The sequence below is a fragment of the Dendropsophus ebraccatus genome, chromosome 11 (assembly GCF_027789765.1).
Source record: "Dendropsophus ebraccatus isolate aDenEbr1 chromosome 11, aDenEbr1.pat, whole genome shotgun sequence".
Classification (NCBI taxonomy): domain Eukaryota; kingdom Metazoa; phylum Chordata; class Amphibia; order Anura; family Hylidae; genus Dendropsophus; species Dendropsophus ebraccatus.
Window position 1 is genome coordinate 69,331,664 of NC_091464.1, and position 16,651 is coordinate 69,348,314.

General features: G+C 40.7%; 1 protein-coding gene across 9 annotated transcripts in view; it reads right to left on the reverse strand.

Annotated features, from left to right (window-relative positions):
- ROBO2 (roundabout guidance receptor 2) overlaps window positions 1–16,651 on the reverse strand; it is a 354,242-nt gene that overhangs the window by 49,267 nt on the left and 288,324 nt on the right. For all 9 annotated transcript variants that reach the window (XM_069945956.1, XM_069945954.1, XM_069945955.1 and 6 more), the window contains exon 14: window positions 8,843–9,074. In XM_069945956.1, the coding sequence (XP_069802057.1) occupies window positions 8,843–9,074 (232 nt within the window). The remainder of the gene's footprint in view (window positions 1–8,842; window positions 9,075–16,651) is intronic.

A 16,651-nucleotide genomic window follows, 5' to 3' on the forward strand; every position in this document is an offset into this window, starting at 1 on the left:
AGCTCCGACAAGCTGCTCTGAAGCTGGAGAGCACGGGACCCGGGGAGAGGACCACAAGAGGAGCCCTGCAGCCTGGACAGGTAATGTATAAAGGGCTGCAAGGACATCGGTAACAATGTCCCTGCAGCCCTTGTTGAATGATAATCGGCCCATGTAATAGGCCCAGTAAACGAGCGCCGATCTAGCAGATCAGCGCTCGTTTATTGTTGTTATTGGGCCTTCATCGGTCTGTGTAATACTACCCTTAGAGTGTGAATAAGGGGCAGGTCAACAATTGATACCTGATCTTGGGATCGGTAAGGGTTCTGATGGTTGGACTTCCAGTAATCAGCTTGTTATACCCTATGTTAGGAATAGAGAATAGAGATCAACACCAAGCTGAGTGTCTACCAACACTTCGAATGGCCTTGATGACACTGAGTAAAAGCGGCAGAATTCCGTGGTGTAGTTTCCGCCACGGAATCTCACCTGCCTCATTGTGTCAATGGGATGCCTGTGTTCACTGCGCCTCGCCACAGCTCTGCGCTCAAAGAATTGACATGCCACATAGAGCCGAGGTGCACAAGGTATTGCATTGACTCACTGAGGGAAGTGGGATTCAGCGGCAGGAATTCCGCCGCAGAATTCTGCCGCTTTTACTCAGTGTGAACATACCCTAAAACTCTTTAGTCTCTTGATTTGTCGCTTCAATTGCATCAGTCTGAAGTCATGGTTGTTTGGTTTACAAAGGCCTACCCAGACTGAATACAATAGTAGCAAACCATCAACTGTAGACAGGGTTAAGTGTGTAGGAGGTTTTCCTGCAAACATTATAGCAAACTATAAGAGATATGTGCTGTTGATGTATTCAGCTCACGGAGAATAACCTTGCCTATATTCACTTATATACCTTTGTGCACATTATATATCTTTTCATTTGCAGCCCGTATAATGAGTTCATAGGTTTTATGATCAGAAAATGATGTTTCTGCAAATGATAATTAGGGAATCATTAACTCTTATAATTTAGTGGCCGCCTTTGGTTACAAAGCACCCACATTATCTTACGAAATACGCAGCATTTTATGTTTTCTTTGTATTGTTCATGAACAAATTGTGTCAGGTTCAGGTATTCTGTGATCAAGTTTCAACAAATCTAATCAATACCAATCCATAAAGCAAATGCCTCGAAGACAAAATATCCATTGATTTCTTTGTTTCCTCTGCAATTTTACATTTCCAAGGCCAAACTGCATACATGTGCAAAGAAACAAAGAAAGCGAACAAAGAAAGCCTATGCTTAATAAATCCCAATACTTAACTCTTTAATTCCCACGTCTGATCTACAGGCAACACGTACATCATAACACTATCTGGGAAACATTGAACAAGCAGGATATGACCTGTTTTTGGCTTATCTTACAACAAGATGAATCTCCTAAGTAAACCCCTAGATAAGGGTAGTCTATGCAAGACATATTGACAGTTTTCTCATATTTGGTGATTTTCCCTATAAAGAAGACAGATATGTTTGGATGTCCTTTTTAGAGGGAAGAATACATTGGACTACTTGGCTTTCTCCAATTGAATTCAAATTTTCTTTCTTTTTTTTTTTTTTTCCCCTTGAGGTAAGTAGCACCAGAACAAATCTGCAATCAGTCAACCCAATGACATAAATTATCAACCTAGAAACAGTTGTCTACAGATGAGTAACTCTTCATTTCCGAAGACTCTGAACCAGAATTAGATATTGTTCATCTTTCTGGAAGAAAGCTAATTTGCATACTTTTTCCCATGGAGCACTGTATGAAAATAAGACTTCGTACATCACTGAGTCTCTTCAATGAAAATCTCTATGCCAGAGTCAAATAGGATAACCAAAAGCCTTTTCTATAAACAATGCACATAACTAGTTCAAACTTACTACAGCCTGTCGGCAGCTATGGTTCTTCTTCTTTAGTGTTATGGCCTCCATTATAATGGAAACAATAAGGTTTATTTTCCAAATAGGGTCTTATTCACATCTCATTGTTTAGCTACATCACCGGGATAGATTGGGATACTGTAAAAAAGATATCAACATATCCAGTGGTGTAGCCACCATTTCCACTAATATTAGCAGACCAAATGTTACCTGCTGGTGATTACATTCAGTTGGATTCCTTCACTTGCTGGACTCAAAGTGCAGCAAAAAAAAAAAAAAATCTAAATGTGGAAAAGAGATCATAGACTACAATCGGCCCACTGTAGTACATATACTGACAGCACAGCCCAATGGGGATAAATACAGACAAGACCCAAGTAGCATTAATTTAGTGGGGTTTATTAAGGCTCACTGCTAAAAAAAAAGCTTGGAGAAAACCCAGAAGGATTGCCTAAATGTAAGATTAAACTAAGCCAAAAAACATAAATATGCCCAATGTATACGGCCTATAGCACCTATATAAGTAATGAATTGCACTGTTAGTGTTTATCTCTAGGTTCTGACGCTATTTGCCGTTATTTGCTGTTAAATGATGTCCATCTACTCAATTTTAATAGTGTGTGTATACTATGCAGTCCTGGTTTTGGTTGCAAAATACCGAGCAAAATTACTGTGTGGGAACAGAGCCTAATGGTGTCATTATAAAAGAGTAAACTCTCATAATCAGCTATACCACCGCCCTAGTGGAGATCCTGACACCACAAATCATCTACAATGTGGATGGTCCGCCCATGCTGTAAAGGCAATACACCCTTTCACTACTTAATGTTCTGTGCGAAAATTACTGTAGCAATCTAAAAGAATCAATAACAGTATCTGGATCACAAAACCTCAACGAAATTGCTCATTAAGCCTAATTGCCCTTGGTATGGCAGGATGGAGCTTTAATCATATACCTACCATGTTATGTACTATGCATTTAAGGAACAATATCTTAGTCTTAGTCGTCAACTCTTCTCATGGTCTATTGAGTTTTCATTTTAGCCAAGAATGATTTCTGAAGTAATTTTGTTATCAGCAGTTTCCAGATGAAAAAAGTTTTTTTTGCAGAACATTTTGTTATTTCTCAGGATATTTTGAGAGGTAAGTGTCTCTTGGTGGACATGTATGAATTAACCCTGCTGAGAGTAGTTTGATAAGTCAACTTGTAGACGACCTACTGGTCCGATTGCGCCCATTATCGTGATGATCAAGCAACGTTTAACTTTTCCTTCTGAAATGCCAAAACACTTTTGCCATCTTCAGAATTTTCACTTTTTTGAATCCTTATTGGATATTCTTCACTCATCAAACTTGTATTTCCAACTCAAGTGTCATCATTCTAAGCATCTAACTCTTATACGGGAAGACTGAAGTGATTACCAGACGTTTAATTACACACCTGTGCATCTGCTATAAGAGATTATTGGCAGGGAGTGTACCTGGCACGACACATGCACAGCTCCATCATGTGTGCCGGGATATACAATGGCAAACGTGAAATGCATATGTTTGATGTATAGACAAGAACAGCCAAATCAGTATGATAAAGAAAGCTCTTTGGTAGCTTCAAAATGTTGTCCATATATTCTATTAATGACACGTAAAGTAAAGGGCAACCAAAAATTCTAAGCGATGCAAAAAATTGAGAAAAGTTAAGAAATACTGGAAAATGTATTTGCACGCTTATATTTTTTTTTTAGGGTACAGTTCAACTCAGTTCAATGTTGCATTGCATGCCATATCACAGAGCCAATAACTTCTACCCATAATCTTATACTGGCACATAGTCTCCAATTTGTATGGTCACATATGTCCTAAAAATGTTAGCTCTGTGGTCAACGTGGCAAAAAGTCACATATGGTATTGGTTTATCTTTGATGCAACCCCCCCCCCCCCCTCTAAATCTAGATTATGACTTTTTTTCTTAAATAGGCCTCTGTGGAAATCAAGTACCAGTAGCTGTAATCTATACTGCCGCTCAGGAAAACCCCTGCAAGATGGTGAATTCACAAAATATACTTGACTATATCCTTCTCCGGTGGTTTTATATCTTCCCTCGCTCGTACGGCTATATATTTTAAACAACTTGTCTGGGGAGACTGTGGTTATTAAATAGACCACATTGCAAAACAACATTTTTTAAAGTGTTTTCTCATTTCCCTTGCTGCGGGTTTGTGGAGACACAGACCTGATAGTTGACAGGTCAATTATTTCAGTACTGAGCTGCTTTCCACAAATGTGAAAGGACCCAAATCGCTGCTCATCTTTTTCCTCCACAGCCAAAGTGATTTCCATTTGTTACTTTTGCAAGGCCAAAGAGGTGGAAGATGGATCCTTACTAGATGTTGACAAATGCCGGCGCCAGATAAAAAGTCTAACTGTGGGGAAATTAATTTTTTGATGGTGGCCTTTGAAGTACCATTCTATATAAAAAGTAATCCAGTCAAAGTTGGCCTTCTTGGGAATGTGTCAAGTGCACTTGATTTGTTCATCTTGTGCTCCTCGGTTTTTATACCAGCCTGGTCTGTTGCCTCTCAAGAGATTGCTATTTTTATTCCAGAGAATTCCTTAAGTGACAATTTTTGTTGAGCTATATGTGAAGCTGTACTATAGGTTTTTTCCTCTGGAAACTGAGCCCGATCGTAGAAGGCCAATATTATTCAACACAACATTTGCGGCCACAAGAGTGAAGAGAAGAGGAGACACCCGGACCCAGGTGAGTATAAGTGTTTGTTTTATTGTGTTATATACTATATGGGAGGGGGAGCACACAGGGGCCTGTGTAACTGGGGGAGCGCACAGCGGGGGTCTATATAAATAGGGGGAACACACAGTGGGGCTATATAACGGGGAAGACAAAGGGGGGCTATATATAACTGGGGGAGCACACAGGGGGGCTATAGACTACTGGGGCTTCACAGAGGGGTCTATATACTACTTGGGTAGGCACACAGGGGGTCTATATACTACTTGGGGCAGCAAAATGGGGTCTATATACAACTGGGGGAGCACACAGGAGGTCTATATCCAAGTGGGGGAGCACACAGGGGGGCTATATACTACTGGGGGAGCACAGAGGGGGTCTATATACTACTGGGGTAGCACACAGGGGGTCTATATACTGCTGAGGCAGCACACAGGGGGGATATACATATATATATATATATATATATATATATATATATATATATATAACTGGGGGGGAACACAGGGGTCTATATACTACTGGGGCAGCTCACAGGGGGTCTATTTACTACTGAAGGAGCACACAAAAGTCTATATACTACTGGTGGGGCACACAGGGGGTTTACATACTACTGGGGGAACACACAGAGGGTCTATATACTACTGGTGGGGCACACAGGGGGTCTATATACTACTGGGGGCAGCACACAGGGGGTCTATATATAATGGGGAGCACACAGGGGGTTTATATATAACTGGGGGAGCACACAGGGGGTCTATATATAACTGGGGGCAGCACACAAGGGGTCTATATACTGCTGGAGGAGCATATAGTGGTCTATATACTACTGAGAGAGCACACAGGGATCTATATAATACTTGTGGAGCACACAGGGGGTCTATATACTACTGGGGGAACCACACAGGGGGTTAATATACTACTGGAGGAGCCCACAGGGGTCTATATCTAAGTGGGGGAGCACACAGGAGGTCTATATCCAAGTGGGGGAGCACACACAGGGGCTATATACCACTGAGGGAGCACACAGGGGAGCTATATACAAGTGGGGGAGCACACAGGGGGTATATGCAACTGGGGGCAGCACGCGGGGTATATACGACTGGGGGCAGCACACAGGGGGTTTATATACAACTGGGACAGCACTCAGGGGGTCTATATACTTTTGGGGAGCACACGGGGGGCTATATATAACTAGGGGAACACACATGCGTCTATACACTACTGGGGAAAGCACACAAGGGGTATATACTACTGAGGGGAAGCACACAAGGGGTAAATACTACTGGCGGCTGCGCACAAGGGGTATATACTACTGGGGGCAGCACACAGCGGTCTATTGTTGTGGAGTGCGTGTCAAGGGGGGGGCAGACATAACTTCGCTTTGGGCCCCAGAAATGCCAAGACCGCCCCTGATTGTACCATATATTTCCCATGACAGTTAAAGGGTTGTATTAGAGACAACCAGTGTGTCTGCCCCAGGTTCTGATCTGATTTTTAAGGGGTTAGCAAAAGATTAGTAGGCATTTCCCATGACAGTGGCCACTGCAGGGGAAATAATGTATTAGACCATGTTCAGACCTTGTAAGAGATCGGCTGTTCTGTGACATAACGGCCGGTCTCAGAAAAGATTATCCCAATCGGTACTGCAGTATCGGCCAGATGATCTTCAGCACTGCTGAGTTCTGATTAGGGCGCATCCGTGCGCGCCTGCATCAGAACTCTCCACTGCACACAATCGAGTGTGCGACTGGAGCTGCTCGCTCCATAGTGTGCACTGACAGTGTTTTCTGTGGCCACTATTCATTGAATAGCGGCTGCAGGAAACTGACATGTCAGTTTCTCATGCTGCCGCTAGGGGTCCTGGCCGAAGTATATACCATGTGTATACACTGCATCCGGGATTTCTTCTGCCTGCAGCACAACGTAAGTACCGCAGAAATAACGGCCGTAAGAACAACGGCCATGATTACCGCTGAAGCCTCTCTGTGTGCACGCAGTTTATTTGCATCCAATTAATTCTAACTTCATATTGCTACTGAAATCACAATGGGGTAGGTAGTTGGTCTTGTCCTTCAAGGTCTATCTATACTTGGGAACTATATACTGTATATGTTATATCATCTGTACTTTACATAATATGTTCCTAAATAGCAAGAAAATTTGACTTATGAAGAATGCTTGTTAGAGGTTGGTATAGACCAAACCTGGCTCTCTCTTTACATCATGCTACGAGAACACATTCTTGATTTAGGCCAGTAGAGTGTGCTTTTGGCCACCGTTGGGGTGGATTTACACAACTGGCTTACCATGCCAGTGACTTCAGAAACAGAACCCTTAAGGGCCCTACTCCACCGGACGATTATCGTTCAGATTATCGTTAAATCGTTCGAATCTAAAAGATAATCGTTCGGTTGAAATGCAGTTAACGATTAACGACCGAACGAGAAGTCGTTGATCGCTTTATAAGACCTGGACCTATTTTTATCGTTGCTTGTTCGCAAAACGATCGCAAATCGTTCGCATTGAATAAGACATCGTTCGGTCTTTGCAATAGATACGAACGCAACAGCGAATAAATAGCGAAGAAAAACTATCGCAATTACGAGCATCAGTAACGATTATCGTTCCATGGAAATGAGTGAACGTTTTCAGGTCTTTCGCAATAGCGGTCGTTTGAGATCGTTAATCGTTAACGATTATGCAAACAATAATCGTCCGGTGGAACAGGGCCCTAATGGTGCGTTTACACAGGCAGATTTATCTGACAGATTTTGGAAGCCAAAACCTGGAATGGATTAGAAAAGAGAAGAATTCTCAGTTTTTCCTTTTATGACCCGTTCCAAGTTTAGGTCTGTCTCTGGCTTTGGCTTAAAAAATCTGTCAGATAAATCTGCCTGTGTAAACGCACCATAATACTTTTGGAGGACGTGGTTGAAATAATGGTTATCTGGCTTTGAAATCCATTTCAACTACCCTATCAAGAAACTTTTAATTATTATAATTGAGAATGCATTTAGTCAAAGCAAAGATAAAGGACAATGTGCATCTCTTGGCCTACTTTTATAATAAATATGTAATTCTTCATTAATCCTTTTGTGGTTCTGCAGGGAAACGGAACACTTGACTTGATCTCCCACTGATCATTGAGGATCTAGTAGTGGGACACCCTATGATCAGTCTATCATCCTCCAGCTTCCATCTTTAAAAAAAAAAAGTGCTGTCTTCATGAGCCAACACATTTGGAACAAAAAAAAAAGAAAGAAAAAACTAAAAAAAAAAGTTCTGTACTAAAAATAGATAAACACAGTAATTATAGACACAGATAATAAAAAGTTTTCAATTCTATTCTGTCGCTTGAGTACAAATGAATGGGAACATGCGATTATAAACCAGTTACTGGGGGGGGGGGGAGTATAGTATGAAGAAACTGGACCTTGTAAGACTTCAAATTGATGTCAAGGGCAAAGCAAATAAAAGATACTTGGGACAACATATACAATATTTTATTGCTGGTTGACTTGAGTGCAAATACGTCAAACTTTGTAAACTGTGAAATCATTCTGCCACCACATCAGTTCGACACCAATTACCTCCAATGCTTGATGACATTTGACAGATGATAAAATTATTTATCACAGATGCCGGTAAGCAATGGCAGCAGGTAGCGTCGCTGAAGGTTACATTAATCTGTGCAACAGATCGAGCCTTGTGACTTTCACATATCTCTGGGCCATAAACATCTTGCTCGATACTGCAAGTCTAGTGGCACTTTAAGTGTCCTTTAAAGTATGAAATTACCACTACACTGGTTGTAGGTTGCAGCAGTAAACGAAAATGTCATCTCATCTTGAGCCAACCACAGATTTAAAGGAAAAAACGTATAATACCATGTTGTGTTTAAGTCAAGGAAAAAGAAAAAAATAAATAAATAAACTTCACAAAGGGAAGGACGGTTTGAGATAATCTTTATGGAAACACATTTGCCTGGATCACAAGGCCTAAAAAATTAAAGATTGATATTAAGTATTTTTTTTTTTTTTTTTGAGATGTCAAGACCCCTTTTAGTAGATACTAAGCTTTATCTTGCCGTAACTGCACAATTTATTAAGAATAAAATCAGCAAAAGTCAATTTCTAATCTCTTAAAAGGTGATATAATAAGGTAAATGTATGCAGCTTCGGAGCTCCTACCTTCTTCCGTTGTCCGGGCTGACTTTGACTCGCTATCCATCCCTTGAAACTCATTGAAATAAGGTCGAACTTTAATCTCATAAGTAACACCTTTTTTTAAGTTGGATATCACAGTGCTACGCTCGGCGGGGACCTTGACCTCAAAATTCTGCCACGCAGATGGAGACTGAAGTCCTGTTGTCTGACGGTACATCACGCGATATCCTTGGATGAACTGAGATTGACGATCCACCTAAAATAATACAAAAACAATTGTGTGTTACATGTACTTCACTGTAAATACTAATACATAAAGCTGCCCCAGAATCTTTTAACAGTAAGCTAGGGATGCATAAAGCAACCCATTGTTGTTAATCCAATAACTTTCTATGGGTATATTGGAAACTACATGGCTCTACACTGAGCATAGTGGTAGACTTGGCTTCCATATAGTTGTCAATGGAGGTAGAATAAAATACATAAAACTTTATGGATTGTCTATGGTCGAGCAACGTAAACACTGACTCCCCCTGGGGCTGTGGCACCTGAATTCCTTGCATATAAAGCAAACTTTAACAGTGAGCATATTCTAAGCTTAAGTATAAGCTCATTTATTTAACTACTTTTTATACACATTCCCGAGAAACACATAAAATGTCCTAAGTACTACGCAAAACATTTATTCACCGAGCGAGCCCCGCAGAATTTAACTTTCCTGCCTAGAGGCAACAAAGTGCAAATTGAAAACATATTGAGGCAGATTGGTCTGAAATCACGATTTAACAATTTACATGACGCTCATGTTTTCACTTGGTGACCACTTAGAGATATTGAAACCAAATGGAACTTTGTAAAGTGTTTTAGACTTTAAGAGAACATGGGACAAGATAGCCATGTGTTTAGCATTTAAGATGTGTCTTGGGATCCTTTAATATAAAGTTAACTGCAGTTATCCTCGGACTTGACCATTTTAAGGAGTGAATGACAAGTGAAGTAATGCAAATAGCCTTAATCAGTAATCGGACTTCAGAGCAGGTGAGCGGCTCCGTTAGTTTCCGATGGCCTGAATAAATCCAGTGTGGAGCGCCGAGGCTCGGCACTATTCAGCCTGTCAGGTCTTGTCAATACAATTAGTGCAGAGTGTTGACAGCAAACACAAAATAGTTTTAAAAAAACTCAGGCTTCACTTGTCGTCTTCAAATTTCATGAAAGCTGCAGCTCTTTTCTCCAGAAAACAAGCATTGAACCAGAAGAGAGTATTTATTTATTTATAACCCATTCACATAGAGGTTCAACTTGTATCCATGAAAATGATCATTTGCTTGACTTTGTTGATGTCAACTTTGTTAAAGTCATGGCAATGTATTACTGTAAATCCATATTGAATCTATACCTCCCTATTAAAGCATCAGGCATATAACAGAGCTGCCTGCATAGACTTCTATTAAGGAAGTCCCACAGGGGTGCCATAATCCACTATATAGTGGTCTTGTATGGCTGCAAATTATAGAAACAATGCATTAAGAAGAGAATAACTCTATGATATAGCATCCGATTGAGCAAGTCATTATACCATTAACCCTTTCATGACCAGGGGTCATTGATGCATCAATGCTCAGGTCGTTTTTGGACATCAGCTTATGGGATCATAAGGATCCCATAAGCTGGTGTCCCTGTGTCTGCCCCCTCTCCTCTGTCCCTTTCCGATGTTACAATCTTGTGACAGTGGCAGGGGAGAGAGGGAGGGGGCAAAGCTGACTGCCACGCGCCCAGACTTCCCTCCCTCCTGCGCTGTCAGGAGCCCTATAGATGCTGCGGTTGTGCTGACCGCAGTATCTATAGGGTTAACTCAGCACCGGAGCTAAGGCAGGTCTCCGGCTATCACTGATAGCCGGGACCCGCTGCGGATGACACAGGCGCAGGCGTCTTTGATATAGTAGTCTGAAATTAAAAGAATGGGATTTGGGCAAGTGGGCAATTGGGCAACAAACAATACCTTTATGTTGTGCCCTCAATCTCTTTAAAATGGTTCATATACCTAAAGGATACTCTGGAGTTTTGTTGAATAATGGTTAAAGGGGAAGTCCAGGCAATAATTTTAAGAGATGTTATTGTCCAACAAAAGTTATGAAAATTACTAATAGACACTTATTATAGGAAATGCACCTATAGTGCATTTTCCCTGCACTTACTACCGCATGGCGTGTTCAGGTCTCTTTAAAGTTGGTGACGTCACGTCACATAAACTGACGACTCCTGCTGCTCCAGTCTGTCCCACTACTGCAGCAGGAGATGGCCGTTTATGTGACGGGACATCACCAACTTTACAGAGACCTGAACACCCCATGCTGTAAGTGCAGAGATAATGCACTATAGGTGCATTTCCTATACCAAGTGTCTATTAGTAATTTTCATAACTTTTGTTGGGCAATAACATATCTTAATGGGCATAGAAACAAAAGCCTTTTTTTAGATTTCTTTTTTTTTTTCGTCTGGAGCTAAAAAAGTCATATACTCATCTACCCAGGTCCCACCGCGTAGCCTATGTTGTCAAATCCCCCCAACTTGTCACTGCTACTTCCTGCTTTCAAGACAAGTCATTTTGCACAAACTGCCAACATTTGACTGAGATTACAGCCATTGATTGATTAAACAGGCAGTACCAGCTCAGACAATTTATGTCAGAAGCAGGAAGTAGAGGTGGGCTGGATGACATCAGACTGGCAGCTGGCAGAGTATGACCCCTTTTAATTTTACAACAACAACAACCCATGTTTAACATACAACAACAGCCATATCTATCTATCTATCTATCTATCTATCTATCTATCTATCTATCTATCTATCTATCTACCTATCAAACCTTTACAAGGACTTTTGAGCTACTGAGCATGTGTGACCACCAACACTAGTCAGTATCCTCCTCCACTCCAAGGCGGGTAAAACAGGCGCAGGTCCAAGGGGTCTAAGACACTTGATAAAGAGAGCGTACCGGTCTCGAAATGCGTTGTGTCACTGGCATAATTCTTTTAATAAATTTTATGATATTTTATATCACTATTACCCCTTGGACCTGTGCCTGTTTTACTCGCCTTGGAGTGGAGGAGGATACTGACTGTCTTTAATCCCTGTGGGGATTATTCGGGGGTGGCTGCGGTTCATTCACATGCTATCAGTAAGAGTTGTGCCTTACATCAGCACAACCTACTCAGGTGAGAGTTCTATGTGCTTAGTTTCACCACTTCAGCCCTGTCTGAATTACGCTATGGAGCGCTGTCTTATATTTTCTTTCCACCAACACTAGTGGCATAGTATAGTATTAAAATAAATAAATTAATTAATTAAAAAATAAAAACTCCAGTGGGACCATGAAAATTTAAAAATCATTTTCTAAAAAATAAGTTTATTTGGAAACCCATCATGTTTGGTATGATGTAGCATAATAAATACATTTTTATTTGTGGGACAACTCCTTTAAAAACCACTAACCATTCAACACATATGTAACACAATAGCAGAATTAAACTTTCATCCCAGGGAGTTTTTACACTTTATTCAATGCTGTGTTAACCATTTTAAGTATAATCCGTTATTCTGAAGGATGTCTAAAACATTGAAGAAAGGCTAGAAACGTAAAAAAAAATTCAATAGTATAATAATGAGGACTCATCATTCTGCTTCCTGCAAAAAAATACCAGAGCAACCTAGAAGTACCTATGGGAGCACGCTCCTGCATAAGTATCTACAATGATCAAACTCTAGAGATTAGACATTCCCCAAATTCAAGTACAGAGAGGACACAAAGTGTATTTTTCCTGGATTTGTGATCTAAGGATAAAAAGAACAGCAGCTTCTTACATGTATAATACTCCTACACGCGGATAATGAAGTCATAAGCATAGCCTGGGATTTATACTGGGAAATAACAAGTCACCTGAGACTCATTAGTGCCTAAAAATCATAGCAGAGAAAAGCAGAGTCGAGGCAGCTTGGGGAACAATATATACTGTATATGGAGGCTTATGCCTGATGGAAACTTGGCAGTGCTCCTCACCTGGTTATCATGGATTATATTTAACAAGATCGGTGACAGTGTAAGAATGCAGGAGGGGTCATATGCGTCTGCCTGAAGGGGTCAACATTGTCATTTGTGAAAGAAGACCATACTCTATGTTTATACAGCGTGCACTGTTTAGGGTTTGGCCATTCTTGAATGGCTATGTATGTATCGTTGGTTATAATGGATACCTTATAAATAATCCATAGTACCAATGGCACCTACTATTCATTAAAAGATTGGATATTGGGTAAAATGCTAGTATCCCGAATCCCTACTTTGGAACTAATAAATTTACTATGGGTGAGAAAACTACAGATGTATCTTTATAGAGATGAGCAAACTTGCCAAAAGTTCGGGTTTGCACAAACCCAAAGATCGACATTTGAATCCCACTGCCTGAAGAGGGTGGAGGCAAATCAAAGATTTCCTGCACTGCTCCATGCGATCGCAAAGTTTCATCTATTTCACTCATCTTTAAGTTTACTTCCTTTTAGCTTAAAATAAGTGGCACAAAGATGCCCAACATTGAAAAAAAAATTGTGTTCCCATTAGTCTCTAGGGAGTTGTTTGTGTTTTATGTGTCAATGTGTGATGTGGGCTGCGGCCCGATGACCATTTTTTCTAGCATGTTACAAAAGGTTTTCGAGAGAACAACCATAGGTTTCACTGCTATCTTCATACTGTGACCACCGCATTGCTTGTTTATAAATTTGTAGGTGTGTATTATAGACTTCAGAGCTTCTATACCTTTATGACATGCATAACCTTTGGTATCATGAGTAAGGGCCAGTGGGAGGGACCAGAAACACATTGATTTTTGTACCTGTTTAGAAATTCCCCAGTGATGTTTTCTCCTGAACCAACTTCTAACATGTCAAATGGAAGCTAAAAATCCACATATCCCTTATTTTGGGATAATCTGTTTACTAATCTTATGTATAATTTGTAATTTTGCTGTGAAAAATATATTTGTTCCTCCACCGCGTCATAGTGCCAGTGTTATACAGTAATACTGTATCTACATTATATGCAGAGATACAAATGTAACTTGTGATAATGTTATGAGAATTTCTAACAAAACATGCTGGATTTTTGTAGAGCATTAAACAGCTGTTTTCCAGATACAGGGAGGTTATAAATCTGACAACATTGTTTCACTCCATCTCTGGTTCTCAATTATTAATAGTTTATGTGCATTGAGATCTTTCTGAGGGGATGTAAGGACTGAAACCATGTGCAGAGAACAGTCCTGGAGGGCATTATCCATTGTGAGCACGACTGTAGGAAGCAGATGGATAACACGCCTGATATGGTCCTAAGTATTGGGCTTCTTCAGAATATTTAATCCCAATATAATGTATAGAGCTCTAGTGAGACACATCTGGAATACTGTGTCCAGTTCTGGAGACCTCACCTACAAAAAGATATTGATAAGATAGAAGGAGTCCAACGACGGGCTACAAAAAATGGTGGAGGGTGTAAGGCATAACACCTACCAGGAAAGACTTAACTGCATAGTCTGGAGGAAGGAAGGAAATGGGGACATAATGCTTGGAACAAATGTCCAGCGGATGTTGTTGGCAAATCTTGAGTAAGTGGAGGTAAACCTGCCTGGGATAAACATATATCTATCATAAGATAATAAGAAAGAAAATAATATAAGGTAAATCTAGATGGACCATCAGCAGCATAGAAATATTAAAGGAGAAGTCCGGGCACTTTGAAAATCTGGCAGCCGACAAGGGCAGGAGGGAATTTGACAATAAGTATGAACATACCTCTCCCCGTGCCTGCAGAGAGCTGCAGAACCTGCCTCAGGACCCCTGTCTGGCTCCAGGATCTCAGGGGTGTACACATCATGACTCAGCTGATGGACTGGCCACTCAGCCAGTCAGTGACTGGGGTGGGACGACGCTCCAGTCACTGATTGGCTGAGCGGCTAGTCCATCAGTAGGGACAGGCATTTTCCCCCGAATCGTGACATCATGACGACTCCTGCCGGAAAATGACTTCCGATGGGGGTCTCGAGGCAGGTCCAGTTGCTCACCGCAGGCACAGGGAGGTAAGTGGGTACTCATTATTAAATTGCCCCTGCCCCTGCCGAATTTTAAAAATGGCCAGGATTCTCTTTTAGAGATAAAAATATAAAAAGAAAAGTAAGATGAGTTATTAGAATCCCAACACTTAATATTCTCTACATTTTAGATACCAGGCTTAAGAACCATTTTTTCTTTGCCTCAGAGCCGCTGCCTGTGACTGTTCTATATGCTGTATATTAACCTGTACTAGTATCCTGGCAGCTTGCATAGATGAGGTTATTTTTAGCTCATTAAGTTATTGAATGTGTTAGTTTTCCACCCTACTTCTGTTTTTTAATGTGTCAAAATCAATACTAGAAAGTCAGTGACAGAACGCAGGAGTACGATAACACATTTACTTTGCTGTGATTTATGCTGAATTTATTTCCTTTAACTCTTCGCTTGGTGACACACATATGGTTATAGAGATGTTTATAGAAAAGCTCTTTCTGGGGTTTGCAGTCCAAAAAAAACTCATGTTAACAATGTGCTGGCAGTTAATATATTTCATGGCTTTTACTTTCCTCTATCTACCTGTTGCTCATTCTGTAGCTCAGTTACGGGTTTGTACCAAAAGTCAAAGTCAAAAGTCAATTGTAATAAGACAGTGTCATAGCAATATGGGACACAGAGGTGGTGGACACACTTGGACCTTGGTGGATGCTCTCTAACTTCTATGAATGGCCAATGACAGCTTGTTATAGAAATTCTTTGAAGGCACAAGATCATCTACTCCCTTCCCTCTTTAAAGTTAGACCTGAAATCCAACATGTGCAGAAAGAACAATTGTTGGAAGAACACCTAATTAGATGGTCATCCAGTCACACTGAAATCAGCATGTTTGGCCAAGGTTAGTCTAAACCTATAGATCCCTTAAAGGAGAAGTCTGGCAAAAATCTTTATTAAAGTTTTGTATTGCCCCAAAAAGTTATACAAATCACTAATATACACTTATTAGGGAAATGCTTATAAATTGCTTTTTTCATGCACTTACTACTGCATCAAGGGTTCCCTTCCTGGATAAAATGGTGATGTCACTTCCTGGATAACATGGTGATGTCCCTTCCTAGATTAAATGGTGATGTCATGGCTCGACTCCCAGAGCTGTGCGGGCTGTGGCTGCTGGAGAGCATGATGGCAGGGTGATTCTCAGTGTCCCTCCAGTGCTCTGTGTCCCTCAGTGTCCCCCTGCCATCATCTTCTCCAGCACCCACAGCCTGCACAGCTCTGGGAGTCGGGTCGTGACATCACCATTTTATTCAGGAAGGGAAGTCTTGATGCAGTAGTAAGTGCAGGGAAAAAACACTTTATTATTTCCCATATTAAATGTATATTGGTGATTTGTATAACTTTTGGGGGGCAATACAATACTTTAATAAAAATGTTCCCCGGACTTCTCCTTTAAGACATTATTCTATTACCCCGACACACCAAAAAGTAAGACCTCCTCAATCTTAAGTGGGTAAAATGTTTTCTATATATGCATACAGAACCTTAAACCAAATGGCAATACAACATATTATACATGAATAGCTAATGCCTAGAGTGGACAAACAGTGCCTATAGGTATTTTCAGTGTAAAGAGAACAAGTACTAGATGCATTATTATCAACTTCAGCCTATAGAAGTTGTACCTACTGTCTGAACTCAGGCAGATGAAGGGGTATTGACGCACTATTTTGTGTTTTTCTA